The sequence below is a fragment of the Chaetodon auriga genome, chromosome 16, assembly GCF_051107435.1.
Source record: "Chaetodon auriga isolate fChaAug3 chromosome 16, fChaAug3.hap1, whole genome shotgun sequence".
Taxonomy (NCBI): Eukaryota; Metazoa; Chordata; class Actinopteri; order Chaetodontiformes; family Chaetodontidae; genus Chaetodon; species Chaetodon auriga.
In genome coordinates, this window is record NC_135089.1 from 3,735,928 (window position 1) to 3,756,314 (window position 20,387).

General features: G+C 46.2%; 1 protein-coding gene and 3 non-coding genes across 4 annotated transcripts; 1 reads left to right on the top strand and 3 right to left on the bottom strand.

Moving 5' to 3' along the window:
• Positions 1–372: 372 nt before the first annotated feature.
• On the bottom strand, positions 373–20,218 carry kcnh6a (potassium voltage-gated channel, subfamily H (eag-related), member 6a). Its single transcript, XM_076753498.1, has 15 exons — positions 20,062–20,218; positions 17,449–17,598; positions 17,183–17,286; positions 16,685–16,994; positions 15,502–15,704; positions 8,144–8,569; positions 7,303–7,720; positions 6,966–7,165; positions 5,464–5,716; positions 4,641–4,834; positions 4,260–4,359; positions 3,890–4,174; positions 3,337–3,520; positions 2,683–2,890; positions 373–2,447 (listed from the first exon to the last, which is right to left on the bottom strand). The coding sequence occupies exons 1-15, from the start codon at positions 20,216–20,218 to the stop codon at positions 2,166–2,168; spliced, it is 3,474 nt and encodes a 1,157-aa protein (XP_076609613.1). The 3' UTR covers positions 373–2,165.
• trnac-gca (transfer RNA cysteine (anticodon GCA)) lies at positions 3,222–3,293 on the top strand. The gene has a single exon. It is a non-coding gene; the product is annotated as a tRNA-Cys (tRNA).
• On the bottom strand, positions 6,759–6,830 carry trnac-gca (transfer RNA cysteine (anticodon GCA)). The gene has a single exon. It is a non-coding gene; the product is annotated as a tRNA-Cys (tRNA).
• trnac-gca (transfer RNA cysteine (anticodon GCA)) lies at positions 17,648–17,719 on the bottom strand. Its single transcript has one exon. It is a non-coding gene; the product is annotated as a tRNA-Cys (tRNA).
• Positions 20,219–20,387: the final 169 nt, after the last annotated feature.

Here is a 20,387-nt window from a genome sequence, read left to right on the forward strand (position 1 = left end):
AGAAGCCAAATTTGACCAAATGATAAATGTTTAAGCTTTATTTCCCAGGTTTGACAAGTCTCTGTGTGTGTGTGTGCGTGTGTGTGTTTGTCTGGAAATTTCATTCCCTAGTGGCTGCTGTCTTGCTGATCCTGGCCAATCAGACTGCTTCATCGCCTCATCATGAGATTATAAACACTGGTGCATCAGGAGATAAGCAGTATGTTACTGATGGAACTGGTGGAGATGGAGCTTCTTGTAGCTCCTTTGCAGACAGTTCTGTGGTTTCCACGTTCAGTCAGGCCTCCTCCAGTGGTTCAAAGACAAATCTGTAGAGTTTATCATAGTACAGATAAAATAAAAGCGTTTTGGACTCCCGGCGTAACTGTGCAGTGTGTCTTTAATCTAGAAAAAGATAAATAACAGGAATATGTGCTTCAAGAAATATTGTACAGAATTAGAAATGCTGAAAAAGTCATTACATTCACCTCGTGGTTGGAACTGTGAAACCATCTTAACATGAGCGCCTTGACATGACGTCTCTGTGTCTGTATGTGATCGACAGCTAGCATCCACTTCACTCGTCACTCAGTCGACATAAAACAACCTGCAGTTCTTCCCTTTACCTGTTCAAAGGTGTAATGTTGAAGATATGGCCAGATGTTCAAAGTCACTCCAAAAAATAGGGGGCAACATATCAACAGAGTAACTGCTGCTCACTGTACTATTTGCTGTAACTACTAGCTGATGTTAGCTGGTTAGCTCAGTTAGCTGTGCAGCTATTGAGCCTATTAGCTGAGTGAGTCTGCTAATAGACTCAGTAAGCTAAGTCTATTAGCACTCAGAGCAGACTGAGGTCAAGACAACATGGCTTTTATTTTGTTTCTGTCGAGGTTGAATGAAGTGTCTTTTATGACGAGTTAACTCAGCAATTAAGCTCATCTTAGTTTGGTTAAAGAGAGAAACTTGAATTACGATTACAATTGAGTTGTATATTTGAGGTGTTTGCATACATCTCCTGGCTGAAAATACAGACCATCAGACTATCACCTCTTGAGATACAGAGTGGTATTCTGAGACAGGATGGGCTGGAGCTAGCTGGTTAGCATGCTAACTTCAGTAGATATCAACACACAGGGACATGTTTGATACGACATCAGAACTGTTGACAATGTTTGCTTTTTTTTTTGTTTTTAGACTAAACTCTGGCCGTATCTTACACATCACACCTTCATGAATCAAAATGATTTGAGTCGAACGGCGCAAATATACAGACACAGAAACGGGAAGCCAAGCAGAGCGTTCACGATCGAAACAAAACGGTGAGAGCTACGTGTAAATGTACAAGAAACTATGAGGTTTTTCTGCTCCGCCTGATTGTGAACGATGTCCTGATCAAATGACACGCTGAGTAAGTTCTGCTGCTTCATGTCACCACATGAAACATGAGATGAAAACCACACGTTTAAAGGAGCGCCTCTCCAACACTGCCTGGACCCCGGCGCACCTCCGTCCCTCACGGTGTGCCGGACAGCTTCGGTATCCCTTTTGATATTTTTTCAACAAACACCAAAACAACAATATTGACTCTCTAACTTATAACACTCATAGCTATTACACTTATCAGATGCATCGTTCTTACTGTAACAATACATGTCTAATCTTAGGAAAATAAATTCATTTCCAAGTAAATGATTAAAATTTCCTACGCTGTTCTAAATGTGCAACTCTTACACAAAGTGAAAGCAGATAATTCTTTAAATGTGACGCGTCAGTCGTCCTTGACATTTCACCTCTCTTAAAGGAAAGTCTGGGATGCAGTGTGTGTAGCGTTCAGATCCAGCGACTGCGTGACACACACAGTATTCATGTTTGTGTGCGTACAGTCAACTCGTGTGTCACGGCTGTCCCGCCCTGCCGGGCAGGAATAATCTCTTCGTCGCACAGGGGTGTGAGGGGACGCCGGGGCACGAAACCACAGCAGCCTGCGTAGAGTCAGTGCGTAAGAAACAGGAGGCACTCTGAACCCTCAGTGACGTGGAAGGCAAGGCTTCCCACGCTCTACAGCAGCATCTGGACAGGACGGACGAGGCTTTAAGGGAGGAAAAAGGACGGAACGGAGTGGGGAAAATATGGCTGTCCGTCCAAAAGGACCAGGCTTTAGGGTCTTGTTGGTGACGGGCGTTCTAGCTGCCTGGTAAGACCGGGTCAGAAACATGCCTCTGGATCTCCTGCATCTCTGTGGAGGTCTCCAGGTGCTCAGGGAGGGAGGGGAAGCGCTGGCTACCACATAGCAGTCCAGGAGGCTCTTGGACCCCTGACAGTTGAGGAGGGGCGAGGTCCACAGAGGGCAGGTGTGGCGGGTCGGCCTCCGGCGACATGGACATGGTGTCGTCAGAGGCCACAGTGAGATGGATCCCGCTGGACAGGGAGTCCTTGGATTTGTGCTTGAAGTCAGAGTCAGGACTCTGAAAAGAGAGAGACGGATTAAGCCTCAAACGGGACTACTTTGACGTGGAGACCCCTCTTCAGACTTCAGCGTCCGGTGGAATAATTCAACATTTATTCATGTTCACGTTCTTCTACCCGTTAAAAAAGGGGAAATAGTTAAAATTCTGTTAATTGGTCCCTTTAGCATCTAAAAATGAATGAGCACAGAGCAGCAAAATGCGATGATTTAAATATGTAAAGTGAACACAACACCTGTAGGAGTGAGGCAGTGCTGTCGATCGGTACTGGCTGGATCGGGGGGACCGTGTGGATCGTGGGCGCCCCGGTGCTGTACAGGGTGGTGGGGTGAGGCGGGTGAGGGCTGGGGGACACAGCACTGTAGGCTGGAGGCACCGGGGCCATCTGCCTCTGCAGGAGCTGCAGGATCACGTTGATGTCTGCTGTCATACGGGTCTCCAGCCTTAGCAGGACAAAGACAGAAGAAAGGAACATAAAAACACATGACTTAAAGCTCTCGTGAGGTTTTTGGATGCTGGATTTAAGGCGTCATAATCCTTTAGGAGTCCTCTCATCTGCTCTTTTCAAAATGTCCACTAGGTTTCTCCCTCACTCTCTCATAAGCAGACGGTGCGGTTCATAGAAAACACACGTGGCTGATCTACATTTTCCAGTCTCACCCTCGACTCTTTCTTATCTTTATTTGTCTTTCCTCCCTCCTCTTCCTCCTCCCTCTCTCACACACATTCAACTCACATTAACAGGACGCACACGACCAGCCTCTTTCATATCAAGGGGGTATAGCTCAGTGGTAGAGCATTTGACTGCAGATCAAGAGGTCCCCGGTTCAAATCCGGGTGCCCCCTGGATGGTTTCACCCTTTTCTACTCCCACCTAAAACCAACTCACCGGTTTAACTGGGACTGCAGCAGCTCCAGCCTGGATTCCAGCTCGCTGGGCCGATCCTCAGCGCAGGGTGGAGGGTGGAAACTGGCCCTGACCGACGACGGCCGTCTCTGGCTGTCTGAGAACTGGCTGGCTCGGCGGTCTGGCCAGTAGCCATACAGGCCTGACATGCTGATGGGGGCTGTGGCTGTGCAGAAGAACAATCCTCTTCTTTAAAGTCCATTATTTAACAGAATCATGCAATATGTGGCTAAGATACAGTAGACTGTGTAGGACGACCAACTGGGCTTTTTATTTTTACTTTTGCTTCAGTTGTGTTTGTACTGGCACTGGCAGGGCTGGAACTTTAAAGGCACAGTGACAGGTTTTCATCTGTGTAACAGGTGTATCAGTCTAAATCCCATTTTCATCTCATTATTTCCAGCTCTCTTAACTAATAGTTGCAGCCACCTCATCATTTCTCATGTGAAAGTGCACAAATGTTACGCTTTGTTTGAAAAGTATTTTGGGAAAGTGTTTAAAGGCTCTCCTGGAGACAATCCCAACATGTCTTCACCTGAGTACGGTGGTCCTCCGAGGTCTACAGGTGGTCCCATCCCAGCTGAGGGTCCGCCGTGGGGCCGGAGGTTTACCACTGCCGGGGGGTAGTCTCTGGTATCACCCCCGGGGGGGTACAGCTCCCCTTTGCTGTGTCCCATGGGCTTCATCTCCTCATCGCTTGACTGTGAGCAGATACTGGCGCTGCTGCAGAGGTCCTCCCAGTGCGATTCTGCCGTCGTGCCCCTGTGGTTTGCCATCGGACAGGCCTGATCGGGGTAAGGGTCTTCGCGGTCCATGCCGTCTGTACGGACAGGGTCCCAGGACAGACATGCTGTAGAGCTTAGACAGAAGAGAAACACATGCGCTGAGCCCTGTCCCTCACTCACCTGGTCGGTTTCGACGATGCAGCGAGCTTCTCCGATGCCTCGTCTGGCGGTATCCACATTCAGAGTCCTTGCCCGGGGTTGTCTGGTTTATTCTATCTGCCTGATACATATCAGCTTCAGTGATTCAAAAATACACACTGGATCTCATACTTCAAGGACATAGACAGAAATAAACAACGCAAGCTTCAAGCATTTTTACAGAGGATTTGCAAATGGTTCATGAGGAAGGAAATGGATGGAGGCCTGACAGACACACCATCGATCTTAGCGTGGAATATTGAAAGTATAAAAATAAGTAATAATGAAAACTCTGGAGCATATCTAATAAAGTTTAAGAAAAGGCCTGCGATCACTGTCAGGATGGTGCTTTTTGGCACTCACATCTCTCAGATTGAAGGTGATTTCCAAGTTGTTCCAGAACATGTTGGCGAAGTCGGGGTACATGTCCAGCACCTCCAGCAGGTCGTCCCTCAGGATCTTGTGAAGGTCGCAGTAGGTCAAAGCCCTGACGTCAGCGTTGGATTTACCTGGCCTCCCGTACAGACTGATGGGTTCACCAAAGATGTCGTTCTTTCCTACAGAAACCACAGCAAAAGCAAAGACAAGCATGGAGAAGAGCAACAACAATAAATGGATGAATCTGGTCCAAAAACAGGAAAGGAAAAAAGCACTAGAGTGACACTGATCCTCAACATCACTGCTGCTCAACACAAGTTGGTCCCTTCAAACACAGCTGAAAAAGAAATGACCTGTGCAGGCTTGATCTGACTGCTGGCCCTATTGATGATCAATGCCACAGTGGAATGGAAGTGGAGCTGTGCCCAAAAACCTCTGGCAACACAGCACACAGAGAAAAAAAGAGTGTGTGTTGTGTGGTATAAAGGGCAGCGTGAGCTCTGGCTGTGTCTTTGTGGGGAAGAGATGAGAGAGTGGAAGAACAAACAAATATTAAAAATCCATTATAATTTCAGCTCTGTAGTCATTTAAGAAACATTTAGTAACATGTCGTGGTTAAAGGTTTTGCCTCACTTTGTGTACAATTAAGACTTCTGGTAAAGTTTGGTTATTTGTAATAGGCACTGGTCATTATTGTTGAAATGAGTGAAATGATTTGTCGATTACTTAAATGAATATTGAATATAATGTAACCCCAGTGGAGAAAATGACAATGCAAGCAGGGCTTCCACTGTGGCCTGCACCTTACCTAGTATGGCCACCACCACATCGTCCCTGAGGATCTCTATAGAGCCTCTGGAAATGAAGTAGACGGCGGTGAGAATGTCCCCGCTGTGGACCAGAGTGTCTCCCGGGGGAGCGTGGGTGGTCTTGAATCGCATGGCCAGAGCCCGCAGGCAGCCTTTGTTGGCGCCTCGAAAAGCTTTGCAGTTCTGCAGCAAGCTGCGGTTCAAATGGAGGCAGATGTCGGCCTGCAGACACTCAGGGAAACCCTTTAAAACCTGTAGGGCGACAGAGGGCACCGGGTCAGCCTGCTGCAAACGTTCTCTCTCGTTTTTCCTGTTTGTCCTGAAGTTTTAACACCGTGTCATCTAAAGATGGAAAACGCAAAAAAATCTGAAAGAAACTGATGGGTGAGAGGAGGAGAGCAACGAATCAGATTGATTCAGGCGGGGCACAAAGGACAGTAGCTCCAAGTGATTATCTGTTCTCACATTGAATTGGCAGGCGCTAATGCCGCTCTCTGGCTGCATCATGCTGTGGTGCTGTTGGCAGCTCAAGCCCAAGCAGCGATGACGCACATCACTAAAAAAGTGGTCTCCCACTGTAGCAGCCTCAGTGGAAACACTCATGGACTGAGAAGGGGACACCCATGGCTGAACTGGGGAACCTCTTGACTTGCAGTCAGATGCTACACACCAATGCTAAACCCCCTGCTGAGCACTGTGCCAGTCATCATCCATTTGATTTACACAGTCAATGTATGAATATTGTAGATGTATGAATCCCAAAACCTGCTTCAAGCAAAGGAGAAAAAAAAAAAAGCCATTTGCGATAAAAGTTCGTTTTTTGTTTCTCAACCTGACAGCAAATTCACTTGCAACGCAACATAGAAACCTGGTTAGTGTTCATTTGAGTGTGAGGTTACGTGAAAGTTCAATGTGGGAAAACTGGGTCACTGCAGCAGCAAAGAACAAAGCAAACAACTCATGTAGGTCAATCACAGAATATTAAAGGTGCTGTAAGGCTGCAAATGATGAAAACAATGGGACACGTGAAAAGACAACCAGGGGAAAGCAGGTGTGTTAATACGTGCTGGTAAGTGCTACACGTTTTTAAGGCTGTTTAGTTTTACCATAGCTTATTAAAAGCCTTATGTTTATATACGCCTGCAGTATCTATGCTGATGATGAATGTAGATATTTGCACTTTTTAGGCAGAAATTATTAATGCATCGCTGGTTCTGCTCAGTATTAGTTCCAGCTGAGTGGCCAGTATAGCAGCAGTGTAGACAAAAACCACACAGCAGTGTTTATGTAGGAGAGGGGGCACCCAGAGTTGAACTGGGGACCTCTTGATCTGCAGTCAAATGCTCTACCACTGAGCTATACCCCCACACTCACAGTGACCTGGAGGACAAAAACACAGATTTGGATTTAAAGGGGTTTTTGTCAAATATATCGCAACAACTCTATCTTTCTAAACCGTTTTGTGTGTGCGGATGACTTTCTCCATGAAGACGTGACTCACGGCGTTCATGTCGATGCCGTTGGTGTAGGACCAGGCATGTTGGAAGTATTCCTCCAGCCTCTGTCTCAGGCCGCCTGGGATCTGGTGGAAGCGGATGAACTCTTTGACTCGCAGCATCTGGGTGTGGTAACGGGCCGTGCCTGAGTACAGTCTCTGAATGATGGCCGACACGTTGCCAAAGATGCTGGCGTACATCAGAGCTGCACGGGACGGACAATAGAAACGCTTCATGTTGCAGGAACTGATGATACAGTTGATTCACTCATACTGAACTGGCGACATCATGCAATTAGAACAAATGTCTGTATCTTAAATCAAAGTCTCCCACTCTACTCACAGCCAATGAGCATGACACAGATGGAGAAGATCTTCTCTGGGTTGGTGTTTGGCGAGACGTTCCCGAAACCCACACTGGTCAGGCTGCTGAAGGTGAAGTACAGGGCTGTGACATACTTGTCCTTGATGGAGGGGCCAGAGGCAGCGTCACTGTCATTGTACTGTTTACCAATCTGCTCAGCCAGGTTGTCCAGCCAGCCGATCTTCATGCCTCCGATGCGGGCAGAGCCTGTGCGCTCCACGTTGCCAATGGCATACCAGATACAGGCCAGCCAATGAGCGATGAGGGCAAAGGTGCACATGAGGAGGAAAAGGACGGCAGCTCCATATTCGGAGTAACGGTCCAACTTCCTGGCTACTCGCACCAACCTCAGCAGTCTGGCTGTTTTCAGTAATCCAATTAGAGTGGTTGTCTGAGGCTGGTGGAGAAAGAGGAGAGTTCATGTCAGTGATACTAACAAGCTTCTGGGGAAACTGTGAAATAGGCTCAAACCAGTGAGTCTATCACATATATACTGTACTGAGACCTGATCTGGAACAGTTAATGAACCAACTATGCAAAATAAATGTTGCTAAAATCTGTTGAAAGTAGTTGCTTTATATCTAAAATGAACTATGATTCTGCATGACCTGTTCCCAGTTAATTCAATAAAGGATTTTGGTCGGCAGTACGGAGCAAATTCGATTTGTTTTTACAGTTTTCTGATTTGGAAGACCTGTGACAGCTCTGTGAGTGGTGCTAAAAGGTATAATTAGCTTTATCAGACAACACTGGGTGAAGTAAAATGTGTGTGTTGATGTTGTGAGACCACTGGTGCCCGCGGTCCCCCCTTCTTCCTCACCTCCTCGGACCCAGAGCGGAATATGAGCAGATCGAAGGGGATGGCGGCCACGATGTCGATGAGGAACCAGCCCTTGAAGTAGTGCTGTGCGATGCGTCCCGGGTGGCTCACCACCTCGTCGTTGTGGTTTACGTAGGTGGTCCTGAAGTTGATGAGGATGTCCACGATGAACATGACGTCCACCACGAGGTCCACCACGTTGAGCGGGTTGCAGGTGTAGCCGCAGGTTCTCCTCCGATCTTCCTCCACCTCGTTGAGAAGGAAGGCGGCCGAGTACGGTGTGAAGATGGCGGTGTAGATGACCAGCAGCAGGATGACCCAGTCCCAAACCGCTTTGAAGGGGCTATAGTGAAGGATGGTCCATTTGTGGATGCGCGGGGCCTGGAGCTTGTACTCCGGCAGCACGTCGGCACCGAGGGACAACACCTGAGGACAGAGGGACAGGACCGTCAGGACGTTATTGATTACAGAGGTAGGACAGTAGAATCCACAGCTCGTGGAACAGAGTGTACTTTATAGGGACTGAGCTGAAAACAAGTTACTTCATGAGGCACAAATTTAAAACAGGAACATCGGGATTTCACTAAACGACTAAAATTATCCAAAAGGATGAAAGTGGCTTTGCAACATAAAAATAAGAAAGTAAATAAGTCAATAGAAAGTAAGTAACACCTGTCACTTCACAACTTCACAAGTGAAGAGCCCAATATATTCGGATGTGTATGCATAAATCAGTGGCGGCTGCACACGCTGTATTAACGTCTGTTTGTAGACACCGTGTCAAAGCCAGTCAGGCTTCAGTGTGTAATATTCTGTGCCTGATGGTAAGTGACAACTTCTTTAAAAAGATTCTCAGCAAGTTTGACAGGAGAAAATGTCTTCAGCAAAGCGGAAACGACCAATACACTCATCCCCATCCAGTGTTACCACCACACCTAGAGAGGTCTATCTGACTGCATTAAGAGGGTGACCGACACAAAACGGTAAGTTAACAGTGAATGAGTCACCAAAGTGATGAGTATTAAGATCTCACCGACCGGTACGACAATCAGAGCCTCCGTGTCCAGGTTCTCATCCTGGTGTTGAGCGTAGCAGCAGAGGGGGAGGCTCCTCCAAACCCTCTGCAGGCCTACCTGCCTGCTGTGCGCTGGCCATCTCCTCTCTCGCATCACTTGTGCAGAAAAACACAGACTTACACAAAAACCAGGCGCTCAGCTCAGTCTCTGTCCTCTCTCCACAGGCTCCTCACTGACTGCCGTTGGTAAAGAGCCCACTGCAGCCTCACCTGCCTGTTTCGCCCTGCGATCCCCATTATATCCAAACCATGTGACCCCTCCTACCAGTGTGCTGCTCAATTCTGGACCAGAGTAAAGTGCTGACATTGATTAGGCGCCAAGCAGTGGAGTGATTTTAGCTAATTCTTGTTAACTGACTGACTCTATGTGGCTGATTTAACAGTCACTGCTGGTGTGAGAATGCTCTCTACTTCCGCTGAACCCATTGTGCTCACTGGCACATGCAGAAAAAGCTCTCAGTGCACTGCTGTCCCTCCATCTCCTCACAACCTCTCCAGTGGTCAGACCCTCATTTGCATTTTAGTTTGCATAATTATGGTCAGGCACCATGACAAAAGAAGGTAGACTTGTATGACCAGCAGCTGCAGCGTGTCTACAACCAAACACTGACAGGAACCACAACTACCCCCCCACCCCCAAAGAAAAAGAAGCCCAGAAACAGTGACCAGAAATAGTCAAATTGAATTGCTTCTAAAGGACAAAGTACTCCATCAAAAAGTTACTAAAAGTGTATTTTTAGCCATATTTGGTAAAAATGAGGTTAAAGCTTCACAAGGACAAAGTAAGGCTTTAGTTTTCCATGATGGCATGAGGGATGTTGGCCTCTGCTCTTGCTCCGTAAATCGTTTTTTTTTTTGTGACCATGAGAATACGTTAACGTGGGAAATCACGCAGGATCCACTGAAGTCCTCTAACGCAACAACCTGTGGCACTCCTTTGTGCGCTAGCAACTGACCACAGCGGCTGAACAGATGTGGAGAGACAACACACTAATGAGAATGTAAACACGAGCAAAAGTTCACTCATCCAAGAAATGCTAAGTTATTGATGTTGTTCGCTCTGTTTCATAATGACGACCAGGGAACAACTGCCACCGCCAGCTGGCACGCAATGGCTCTCCGTTGCCTCTCTGACTGCATGATTAACATAGCAAGAGGTGGACATTTTCATATATATTAGACTGATAAGACAGTTGAGGTACGAGGGAAGGTTAGAGACTGATATAAATCATGAAAGCCAGTGTGACAAATCTGAATATGCTGCTTCAACTTCAAATTAGGAGCTTGAATATTAATCACAATCATAAAACTGCAGACATGATGGTGGATTGTAGTTTATCTGCACTGAAAGCACAAAAAGTCCTATCTTTAACCTTACCTTTGAATAAAGTCACAATGCAACGTGCAAACTTTTTTCTAGGAAATTCCATCCATACAGAACTCAAAGCATTCAACTTTTCAGAAACTGCATTTTTACCTTGTTTTATTCCACCATAAACACAAACAGAACACCTATTTCTTCATGTTAAAACCTCTTCGGTAAACTTAAAGCAGGCGCAACTCAAATGCAAAATGTCTGAAAAGCAAAATAAGGTGACATCAGCTTAACCTGGATGTGACAGCTGATGGTGCTCACCTGTGGAGCTACAGTGGGTAAGCAGGAAGGCAGAGGCATAGGATGAAGACAGGGAGCGGGAGGAAGAGGAGGAAAGGGTACAACAGCAGCAAACAAACGTGGAAGTGGCGAAAAAGGAAGGGGAGAGTTTGAGGAGAACAGCAGGGAGCTTGAGAGACCCAGTAAGGCTGAGGTACTCACAGGCTGCAGTTTATGCTTGAAGCTCATGCTGAAGCGCACCACCTCGGGGTAAACAGCAGGAGAAGACTAAGAGACAGCAAGAATGAGAGAACGAGGGCGAAGGCGACCTCTGTCCATCCATCTGTGGCTCCCTCCCTCCTCCTCCCTCGTTCATCCTCCCCGCCTGTAGCCCAGCCCTCACGGCGGGATCCTCTTTCCAGCATTAAAAAAACGATCCAGCGGCTGTATGAATGGCAGCACCCGCCTCCTCCGCTGGTGCTCGACAAGCAACAACTGCTGAAAGTCAGAGTAGCTCCTGCTTAACATGACAGGAGGAAACTCGCTTTAACTGAACTGACGATGCCTTCCTTTAGATCTCTGCTGAATATTCTTCAGTTTGCCTGCACGTTACAGGTAGCCTAATCGATGGATGGTCAACCACTTGGGAAATAATTATGCGAATATCTGTATTTACATGCAATATGTCACAACCATATTCATTCCTCTTAATGATGACACAGGCAAGTGTATTAAAGTTAATGTGTGCTGTTAAAGGTTATTGCAGGCCTGTTTTTTTTTCTAAATCAATGGAAAGTTTTCAGCCTGATGTAAACGAGTATATTGGAGGACAGTCATGCAATGTCCTCAGTTTGCTTTGATAAACTCGTAATGATCGGCGATGGCTCCTCCTGAATAACGAGTTTGATCAGTGAGCATGTTTGGATCAGGACGCTTTGTGAGTTTAAACTTCACGAAACTAAATTATGGCGGCACATTTCAAAATGAAGTCAATTCAAACTGAATCCAGATTCCTCTGGAGTCTCCTGCTGTAAGCTGATTCAAAGCCAGGGGGCACCAGATAAACACACATCTACTTTCCCAAAACACACACACACACACACACACACACACACACACACACACACACACACACACACACAGAGTCACAGTGCACTGGGGCTTTTCTACAGTTACCAGTCTTTTACAAGCTACAGTCAAATCAATCACGCTGTGTGCTTCATGTTATGCAGACAAATCAATACGAACAAAGATCAATGACAACCTTCATTTCCCTCTCTGCAAGGTGCCAATCGAAATCCAATTAGAAAGGCAGGATAACGAAAACTTTTATTGTGTAACGGATAACCAAAAGTAAAGGCAGCATATTATCAAAGTTACGACTGAACGACGCGATAATTCTTTAGAAAACTGGCATTTGGTGTGGTTATTGATCAGCGCTGCAGCTTGTTTCGACATGGCGGCCGCACCGATTACTGTGACCTAAAACCTGACCTGCGGGGTCTGGCATTCGTGTGTGACCCCACGGCTGTGATAGCACTGAGTCAATCCAGGACGAGAGCTCAAAGTGGCCCCAGCATGAAGACGACTAAAGGGGACCGCGTTGTGATTTAGAGGGCGGTTGGAGGTTTGATGGATGCACGGAGAGCGTGCCCGCTGCCCTCCACTTCCATTAGCTCCAGAGGCCAAGGTCACTGACAGCGACAAGCCACCGCGTGCCGCTCAATAGCCTCGCAGCCGCCCTTTGCGCTCACTTTCATAACTACATCTCACCAGAACCCCTCTCCACTCTCAGAGACACTGTGATCCCCACGAAATCTCCATATCCACCCTCACACACTCGGCAGTAAGCCCCCTCCTTCTCTGTGCTGCTACCATCTGACAGCAGACACGGCTGCGAGTAAAACACTCAGAACCAACACAGCAATGATCAATTACATTTTACACAACACATTCTTAAAACAAATGCTTGTTTGCTACCACCAGAATAAAAGACTAAGACATTATTGGTTTAGTCTATAGTCAGTTCATTTCCACCTCCACTCACAAATATGTTTTATTACAGTCGTGCACTTGAATGTCTGAGCGTCACTGATGCAGAATGATGCATGCACAGAGCTTTCACATTCATCTGCCGAACAAGGAAGGTTTCCTTTTTCAGAGGGAGATTCATAAATTGATGCTGGACAGTTCCTTTATGTTATAAAGCTGCTACTGAGCCAAGTTGATTTGCACTGGGAACAACGTCAGCCCCTTGTTTTTACAGAAAACAAGATTTAAACACACCGTTCTTCACTAAATTATCTGTCAACAGGACACACAGCAGAGACAGATCGCTGTAATAAGAGCTTTCCACCTTCCAGCAGAAACAAAACGAAGAGGAAGACGAACCCTACAGAGCAGCAGACACGCGCTCCACCGCCACGCTAACACAGAAGAACGCTCACTTTTTATCCAAACTTGCACATGACGTCAGCAGAGTGGAGATAACAAGTTCAATGTTCTGCCAGGCCCTCGAGGGGGCCTTCTGTTCGTCCAGTCAGTTTTTCCAGGTCCACACGAGCCATGTTGCTTCCGGATTGTGTACCGAGGCACAGCCGGTTGTCCATATCACTCTCCCTCCTGGTGTGAAGAAGTGAGATCTCACCACCACCAGGGCAGCAACATGCGACCACAAATCAGTCACATATAGTTCTGTATAAATAGCCCTGCACACAGCATGCACATTAAGGACCCATCAGAGGCTGTTTAAGACTAAAGCAGGGTTTGGTTTTCAACATTTTTGGGCCTTTTTTGTTTGTTTTCTTAGATAGCACAGCACAAAAGGGGAGACGGTTGGCCCTGAATCCAGGCCACTGCAGTCAGGACCAGCCTTGGTATATGGGACACACGCTCCACCAGGTGAGCTACCTGGGCTATGTTTCTCTAGATTACTCAAACAAACCTGCTTCTTGTAAAATGCTCTAGGAGTTCTGAAGCAAAATATAAAGTGTTTTACAACAGGCCTCATAACAACGCTATTGTATCCTGATGTTCACCCAAAACTACATCACTTGTTCCTTGGCCGATGGCCCAACCTACCACCACGTTTCATTGAATTCTGCTGGCAGGTGTTTGAGCTATCCTGCTAAACAACAAACCAGCAGCCAGCAAACAGATAAACTGGGCCAAAAACACCACCTCTTTGGCTCAGACTGGCTGGAAAGAGAGTCAACTGACCTTGGTGGAAGCCCCTCAGAAAAACTGGGTTAATGTGATGCACTGAGAAAGCCCCAGAGTGTCGACGGCCGGCGCTGTCCTGGACCAAACAGGCGATTACGTGACATGTAGGCTGTCTGTGCAGATGTTTAATGCGAATAAATGTACTCACTCAAATGCTACAGTTTCAAAGTGCTGACAAGTTTGAGGTACTGCTCCTTTTTATATTACCAGCTGTCATCACCAGTTTGTGAGACCACATAAATATTGTCGTTAGTATTCCAGAAGAATTATCGATCAGCTTCAGAGTTACTCTACAGACCCTGATTTAATACTAAAACTGGAGATGAGATCATAAAACATGTAACGTTACCTCAACGACACATTGTCTTTTAGACATTAACCAAAGGGTTTTTCAAAGTTAAAACAGTGTGTAATGCTTCTCAAAAATAACCTTCATTATCTCCATTTTATGGAATTAACATTTTGACAGGGACCATTCTTCAAAATGAGGTCTTTAACTTTTCATATCTGAGTATATTTTACTGGTGATACTTATTTACTTTCACTGAAGTTGAGTTTCAAAAGCAGAAACTTTACTTGCATTGGAGTATTTTTCCATTGTGGAAAAGCTGCTGTGTGTGAGGTAACAGTTTGCACAAAGACACCGTGGTGTGATAACAGGTGGCTGATGAGTGTGTTCTGCTGCTGGTGCCGTAGATGTCACACCTCAGGTGAGATTATTCTTTCACGCTTTCACCCTGTGACTGCAGATGCTTTTAGCAGAAAACAGCCAGAATAAACATTCACAGACAGCTTTGTCTCAACCATCGATGTAGATGCAGAGACAATGACTGGATGTCACAGTGTGGGGAGGTCAAATAAATAATGGCCAACAACTTCAACTCATCAAACAAGACGGCAACAGAAGTACCATGATATGACTCATTTCCTCGTCTAATGAGTAGCATGACTTTGTTACCGCAACCTCTAAATATGAGACTGAACTTGAGTCCATCCATCCATAACAAAGTCCTGACACTGTTATCTTGAAACAAGCAAAAATAGATAAAAATTGGCAAATGAGTTGAGATAATTTTGCACAATAACAAATGAGGGAAACTGCACTGAGAGCAAGTAGAATAATCTCACCTCAGGAGCAGAAATTGTTGCTGTTTTCAGAAAAAACACAATTTTCAGTCGGGTTTCAACCATATTTTTTCCCCCAGTGTACTCCATCATTGATGCTCGTTCTATCAGTGCGGGCACATCCATTACAAACCATTCATCAGGAAAATGATTGAACAAGAACAGTGAACATTGGTATTTTGATTACAGCCATCAAGTCATTCAACTCTCAAGAAAGCTCACAGACAGCCAGGAGCCCAGTAACTACGACCACAGAATGACTGAGCGAGAACACAGTGCAGAGAGAGAGGAAGACAGATGGGATCTATCATCTCTCTTTTTTCACTGAAGGACTCGTATTACCTGCGTGACCTGAGTGACCTTCTCGGTGACGTTCTGGGTTCGGTCTTTAATCTTGCTCGGTGCAATGATTTCAATCTCGGTGGGCGAGGGAGGTCTCATCCGGTCCGAGCCAAAGGTGAGAGTAACCTGAGGGATGCGGCCGATGGTCCTATGTCTCATCAGGTCTGAGTCGGACGTGGAGTTCAGACCGCTGGGCTTCAGATCTGCAGCAGAGAGCGGCAACATCAGCAGCTAAGACTCAAAGGCAGATCAAGGACATTATGAAGTGAGATGTGTGAGATAAAAACTAATACATGAAAACGTATTTGAATGGTAATGAGTTTTAAAATTGGCTGTGGTGTATGTAAAAATGTCCAGGTTTGAAGGTCAAATCATGACCAGATTGTGAAACAAATATTATATACGACAGCTAAAATGCTTTTAGAGACAAAATCTCTTGCACTCAACAAGGGAACGAGAACAGACGTCTTTTCCCTTCAGCCTCAGAGACACAGATGGAGACACAAATATGGTGGAAATGAAAGAAAATGTGACAGACAGTGAGTGTTGAGAGTATGACTGGAACCTGCATCCTGCACAGAAAATACAGTTTCTCCACAAAATATTTCCCCTGAGAGAAGAGGGGGACATATGTGCAGTGATGTGCAATTTCACCACAAACACAATCCCTCTCACACACACACACACACACACACACACTGGCAGAGGGATTAATTAGTGTGTCTCTGCTGAAACAACCATCAGCCTTTTTCTCTTTCTATTTATTTCTGCCTTTTCTTGTCTGAGAAAAAAGTAAAGATTCTTTCAATGAATCGTGATGAGAAATCTTGGAGTTTTTGTTGCTTGTACATCATTTCCATTGTAAAATACTGTACCATGGCCGTGGTTAATACTCCTTTCTGATTGGTTGGCTGGTCTAGGTTAATATTGCATCACAGGACAGTTTGGGGTGTCTCTCTGACTGTGTGGTTTAGATGTCAACCATGAACTGCAGCGTCCACGGTTCAGTGCAGCTGGGGACATGTGCTGCATCCCTCTCTCATCCCTCCCTTACATAGAATATAATGGGCCTGGGGTAAGAAACCACTGATAATAAACCAACTGTAATAATACTACCAGTAATTCAATATTTCAACCACAAATTCCCTCTGAAATGCTCGCAGGGGCCCAGTCAGACACTCACTGCTGTTTGTTCGGGGGTCTCCAGATCGACTGTTCCATTCTGCCTTCATGCCATCGATGTCGTCCAGTGATGAGGCGCGTCGGAGGCTGCGGACGCTGTCCCGAGAGCAGCTCCGGGGTAAGGTCCCCCTGGGGAAGGCGGTGCTGGGGTCCAGTCGGTTCGTCAGCAGGGAGCGCTGCTTGGTGGAGGCCTGGGCTGCAGGGGAGGGAGGATCCAGGTCCTGCTCGATCAGAGCCTCCGTCTCAGACTGCATACAACTCTCTTTGGATGGGATCCGAAACTCTTTGAGAGGGACTTCCTCGCTGTTTGGCTGTCAAACACATAAAAATTGTATTTAAAAAAAAATCACTTGGAAAAAGATGATCTTCCAGCAGGCATAGTAGATATGAAGCACTATTTTTTGCATAAAGCGTGCAATCCACTAGACATACATATACACAGGCGCACTGCACCGCATGATGTCTTGTGTGTGTAGTGAGTGTGTGTGCGCCACCTCACCTGTAGGTAGTCTACGACCACTCCTTCAAACTGATCTTTGGAAAGTGAAGAACGCCGCATGGACCGCAGCACCGGCAGTCTCATCTTCAACCTGCGATTCTGACCTGAATGGGAAACTCTGTGATCAGCTCAGCAGTTATCAAAACTCCAACTTCATCTATATTTTTGTTGGTTACTGTATTAAACAGGGTGCGAACACAGCAAGAGTCCCCTCCCCTAAATATGAATGTATGTCATGCAGGCGAGGGAAAAATGTAATGCATTACAGTAAATCCATCCTTGAGCGACTCTCTGCCTGAGGCCTGATTTCTTGAGAGAACGATCAATCAGCTCCTGGAAGTCGAGGATGAACATGATGACGATACCTTCCTCGTTTTTTACGGGGACGATGTCGACCAGGCACGGTCTGCAGGTCCCTTCAGGCACAGAGAAAGACAGAGATAATGCAGACATCAGCAGGAAAACAGGGGGCACCCGGATTTGAACCGGGGACCTCTTGATCTGCAGTCAAATGCTCTACCACTGAGCTATACCCCCACACACAGATGGCATCACTCCCACCTGATAAATTTTATGAGGACGTGCTTTTAAGGGAGGGAGGAAAAGGGAGGAAGGAGCGAGGTAAAGGGAGAGAATCGGAGTGGGGGACGGAGCGGCAGAGTTCAAACACTGAAAGCTAAAAAAAAGCAAAATGAGCAACACTTTGGTCAGGTCCAACTTCACTCTGCAATCAGTGTGGTCTAAAAATAGAAACGGGGGAGAGAGCCGATCACACACTCACACACACACCCACACACACAGAGGACCATACGTCCACACACACACTGTCTACATTCAGTCCCATTCCCACAGGTATTCTGGGAAAACCGACAGGGATTCAGCCTGGAGGTGAAGCCTGTGAGAGCAGCCGACTTGTCCTGAATCACTCTGTATCCACTTGTTCACATTTTTTTCCCTGCCTGTTCAGACTGGGAGCACAGTGGGAAGCAGGAGACAAAACAAATAGATGCTTAGCGGATTTAAGCTGGCATGCTGATCACATTTCCATGACAACAGCGCTCTTGACTGTACACCCCATGCCGAAATGGCCAAAGTAACCAGAGACATGTGAGTGTATGTGTACGTCTGTGGATGTAAGTCGACGGTAAATGTATTTGTTTTCATGGTGGACGACTATAATCGTCCTGAGCCTGGTGTGTTTACTTGCCTCCATTGTGTTTCTGCCTCAGTGCCACTGTGCAAGTGACAGATAAACGAGCGAGGAGGGAATTAAAAGGTTGCAGGTGACAAAGCTCAAGGAAGCAAAATGCAGACGCGTCCACAGGTCAGTCTGCAGCTGGTGGCAGCATTAAGATCAAGTCAGAGAGTCAAGAGGAAATGAAGCTTTGAGAGGAGACTTTAGGTAAAATGCCATCGAATGAACCACAGAGCAGAAGATTAAATGTCTGTCTCGCCGTGTTATTTCTTTCTGTTCCTTCACTCAGTTCTCTCATTACAATTCTAATATCATCCCGTTTTGTTTGCACGCTACTTTACGACGAACAAAGTTTCGCAGTAAAAATATATGCAAGTTCAAGGTGTGAAAGAAAGTGTGGATAAGAACACAGACGAGGAAGCAGAGGAGGGATTAAGGTTGTATCAACACAGCAGTATGGAGAGGGAAAACAAATGTCAATGAATTGGAGCAGGTCGCAGAAAGAGATTAAGAATATGATGCTGAGTCTGACTGCATGGTCTCGCTGCGGTGGTGACTCAGTGCAGTGATTTAAGGCCTGATTATAAAACCCCTGATTTGGCCATGATGGCTGATTGTTGAGCTCACGTGGTGGCCTCCAAAAAACACCGCAGGTCACCGTGAACGGTCGCCACACATGGCGGTGCAAGATCTTTTTTCTTCCTCATCAATCGCGTTTTTGATGCTTGATATCTTTAACTAGCATCTGGGGAAAATCTGCATGTGATTCTGTTTGAGATAATTAACAACAGAATTGTAAAGGATGACAAGCCTTCATCGAGTCATTGGGGATATTAAAAGCTGTCTCTATGTTCCTGGAACAAAGCAGACTGTCTTGTTGGTCACATTGCTCGTTAAATGATGAAAATATTCATGCCAACATCGTCAGTGTGCAACTGGCACATCCACACTGACACTTTACTTTGAATGATTGTTATCAAAGCAAATCAACTGGTCTAGTAATGAAAATCAGTAGTGTTTCAGAGCCATGTCAGCAGCACGTCTTTACAAAGGTCAGAGTCAGTCAGTTGGTCCACCACCCCACCACTGAAAAATCTTTTCAGCTTTTAGGCTTCGGCTTTTAGGGAAATGTCAATTGCATGGATGTCATTAAATTTGGTACAGACATTTGCAGTTTCCAGCATATTAATAACTTTTCATCTAGGACCAGCATGAGGAACGTTCATGTGTTTGTCTCAACACTTATTGGATGAATTGCCATGAAATTTGTAACACATTTAATGTCCCACCAGCCTCGGCTGTACTGTATGTGTGCCTGGGTACTAACACGCTGAACTATGCTCTACATTTCCCATTTAACATCAGTATCTTAGTATCCATATTCCAGACTTTCAGAAGTGCAGAATGTTTTTAAATCGGCAGAAATAGAGAGAAAATTACGGAACGATGGTTAAGGTGGATTATGAGCCACCCAATCAGGTTTAGTGGAACAGTGGAAGATATGGATCACGATGGCAACTGTGTTTTCATAACAGTCAAGCTGTAAATGGGCCAGATTTTATGACGGCCAGAAGGCTCCCACCCAGGGATCTGAGGTAGCAAACAGGCTCACAGGGTTTTGTAATTTCTCCTCCTTCCTCCTTCTTGTGCTTCACCTTTCCTCTCCGTTCCTCCTGTGCCTTACCTTCCTTAGCATAGTAGAGGATCTCCACCTTGCGCTCCTCAGAGCCGAGCAGGGCCTGTGCCAGCTGGGCCAGGGCGCTCTTCATGGTGCCAGGCCCCACCAAGAACTGGCAGGTACAGGGCTGCTGCATGATCTCCGCCCTGGCAAAACCAAACATCTGGCAGAAGCCTTCGTTGCAGTAGATGATGCCACAGTTCTTTATTTGGGCGTTGGCGATCAGAAACTTGCGATCTGACGGGCAGAAGATGCTTAGGGTCATATTCCAGTTTAAAAAAGGCAATAAATTCCAAGTGGAAATATGTACAACAAGTTAAAATGTAAGTAAT

Excerpts from the sequence above, each read along its gene's own strand:
- kcnh6a (XM_076753498.1), bottom strand. The coding sequence starts at position 20,218 with ATGTTTGGTTTTGCCAGGGCGGAGATCATGCAGCAGCCCTGTACCTGC. Across the intron at positions 17,287-17,448 it reads CGCTCAAGGATGGATTTACT|GTCAGAATCGCAGGTTGAAG; the intron begins GTAATGCATTAC and ends TTTCCCATTCAG. Across the intron at positions 2,891-3,336 it reads CTGCAGTCCCAGTTAAACCG|GCTGGAGACCCGTATGACAG; the intron begins GTGAGTTGGTTT and ends TGTCCTGCTAAG.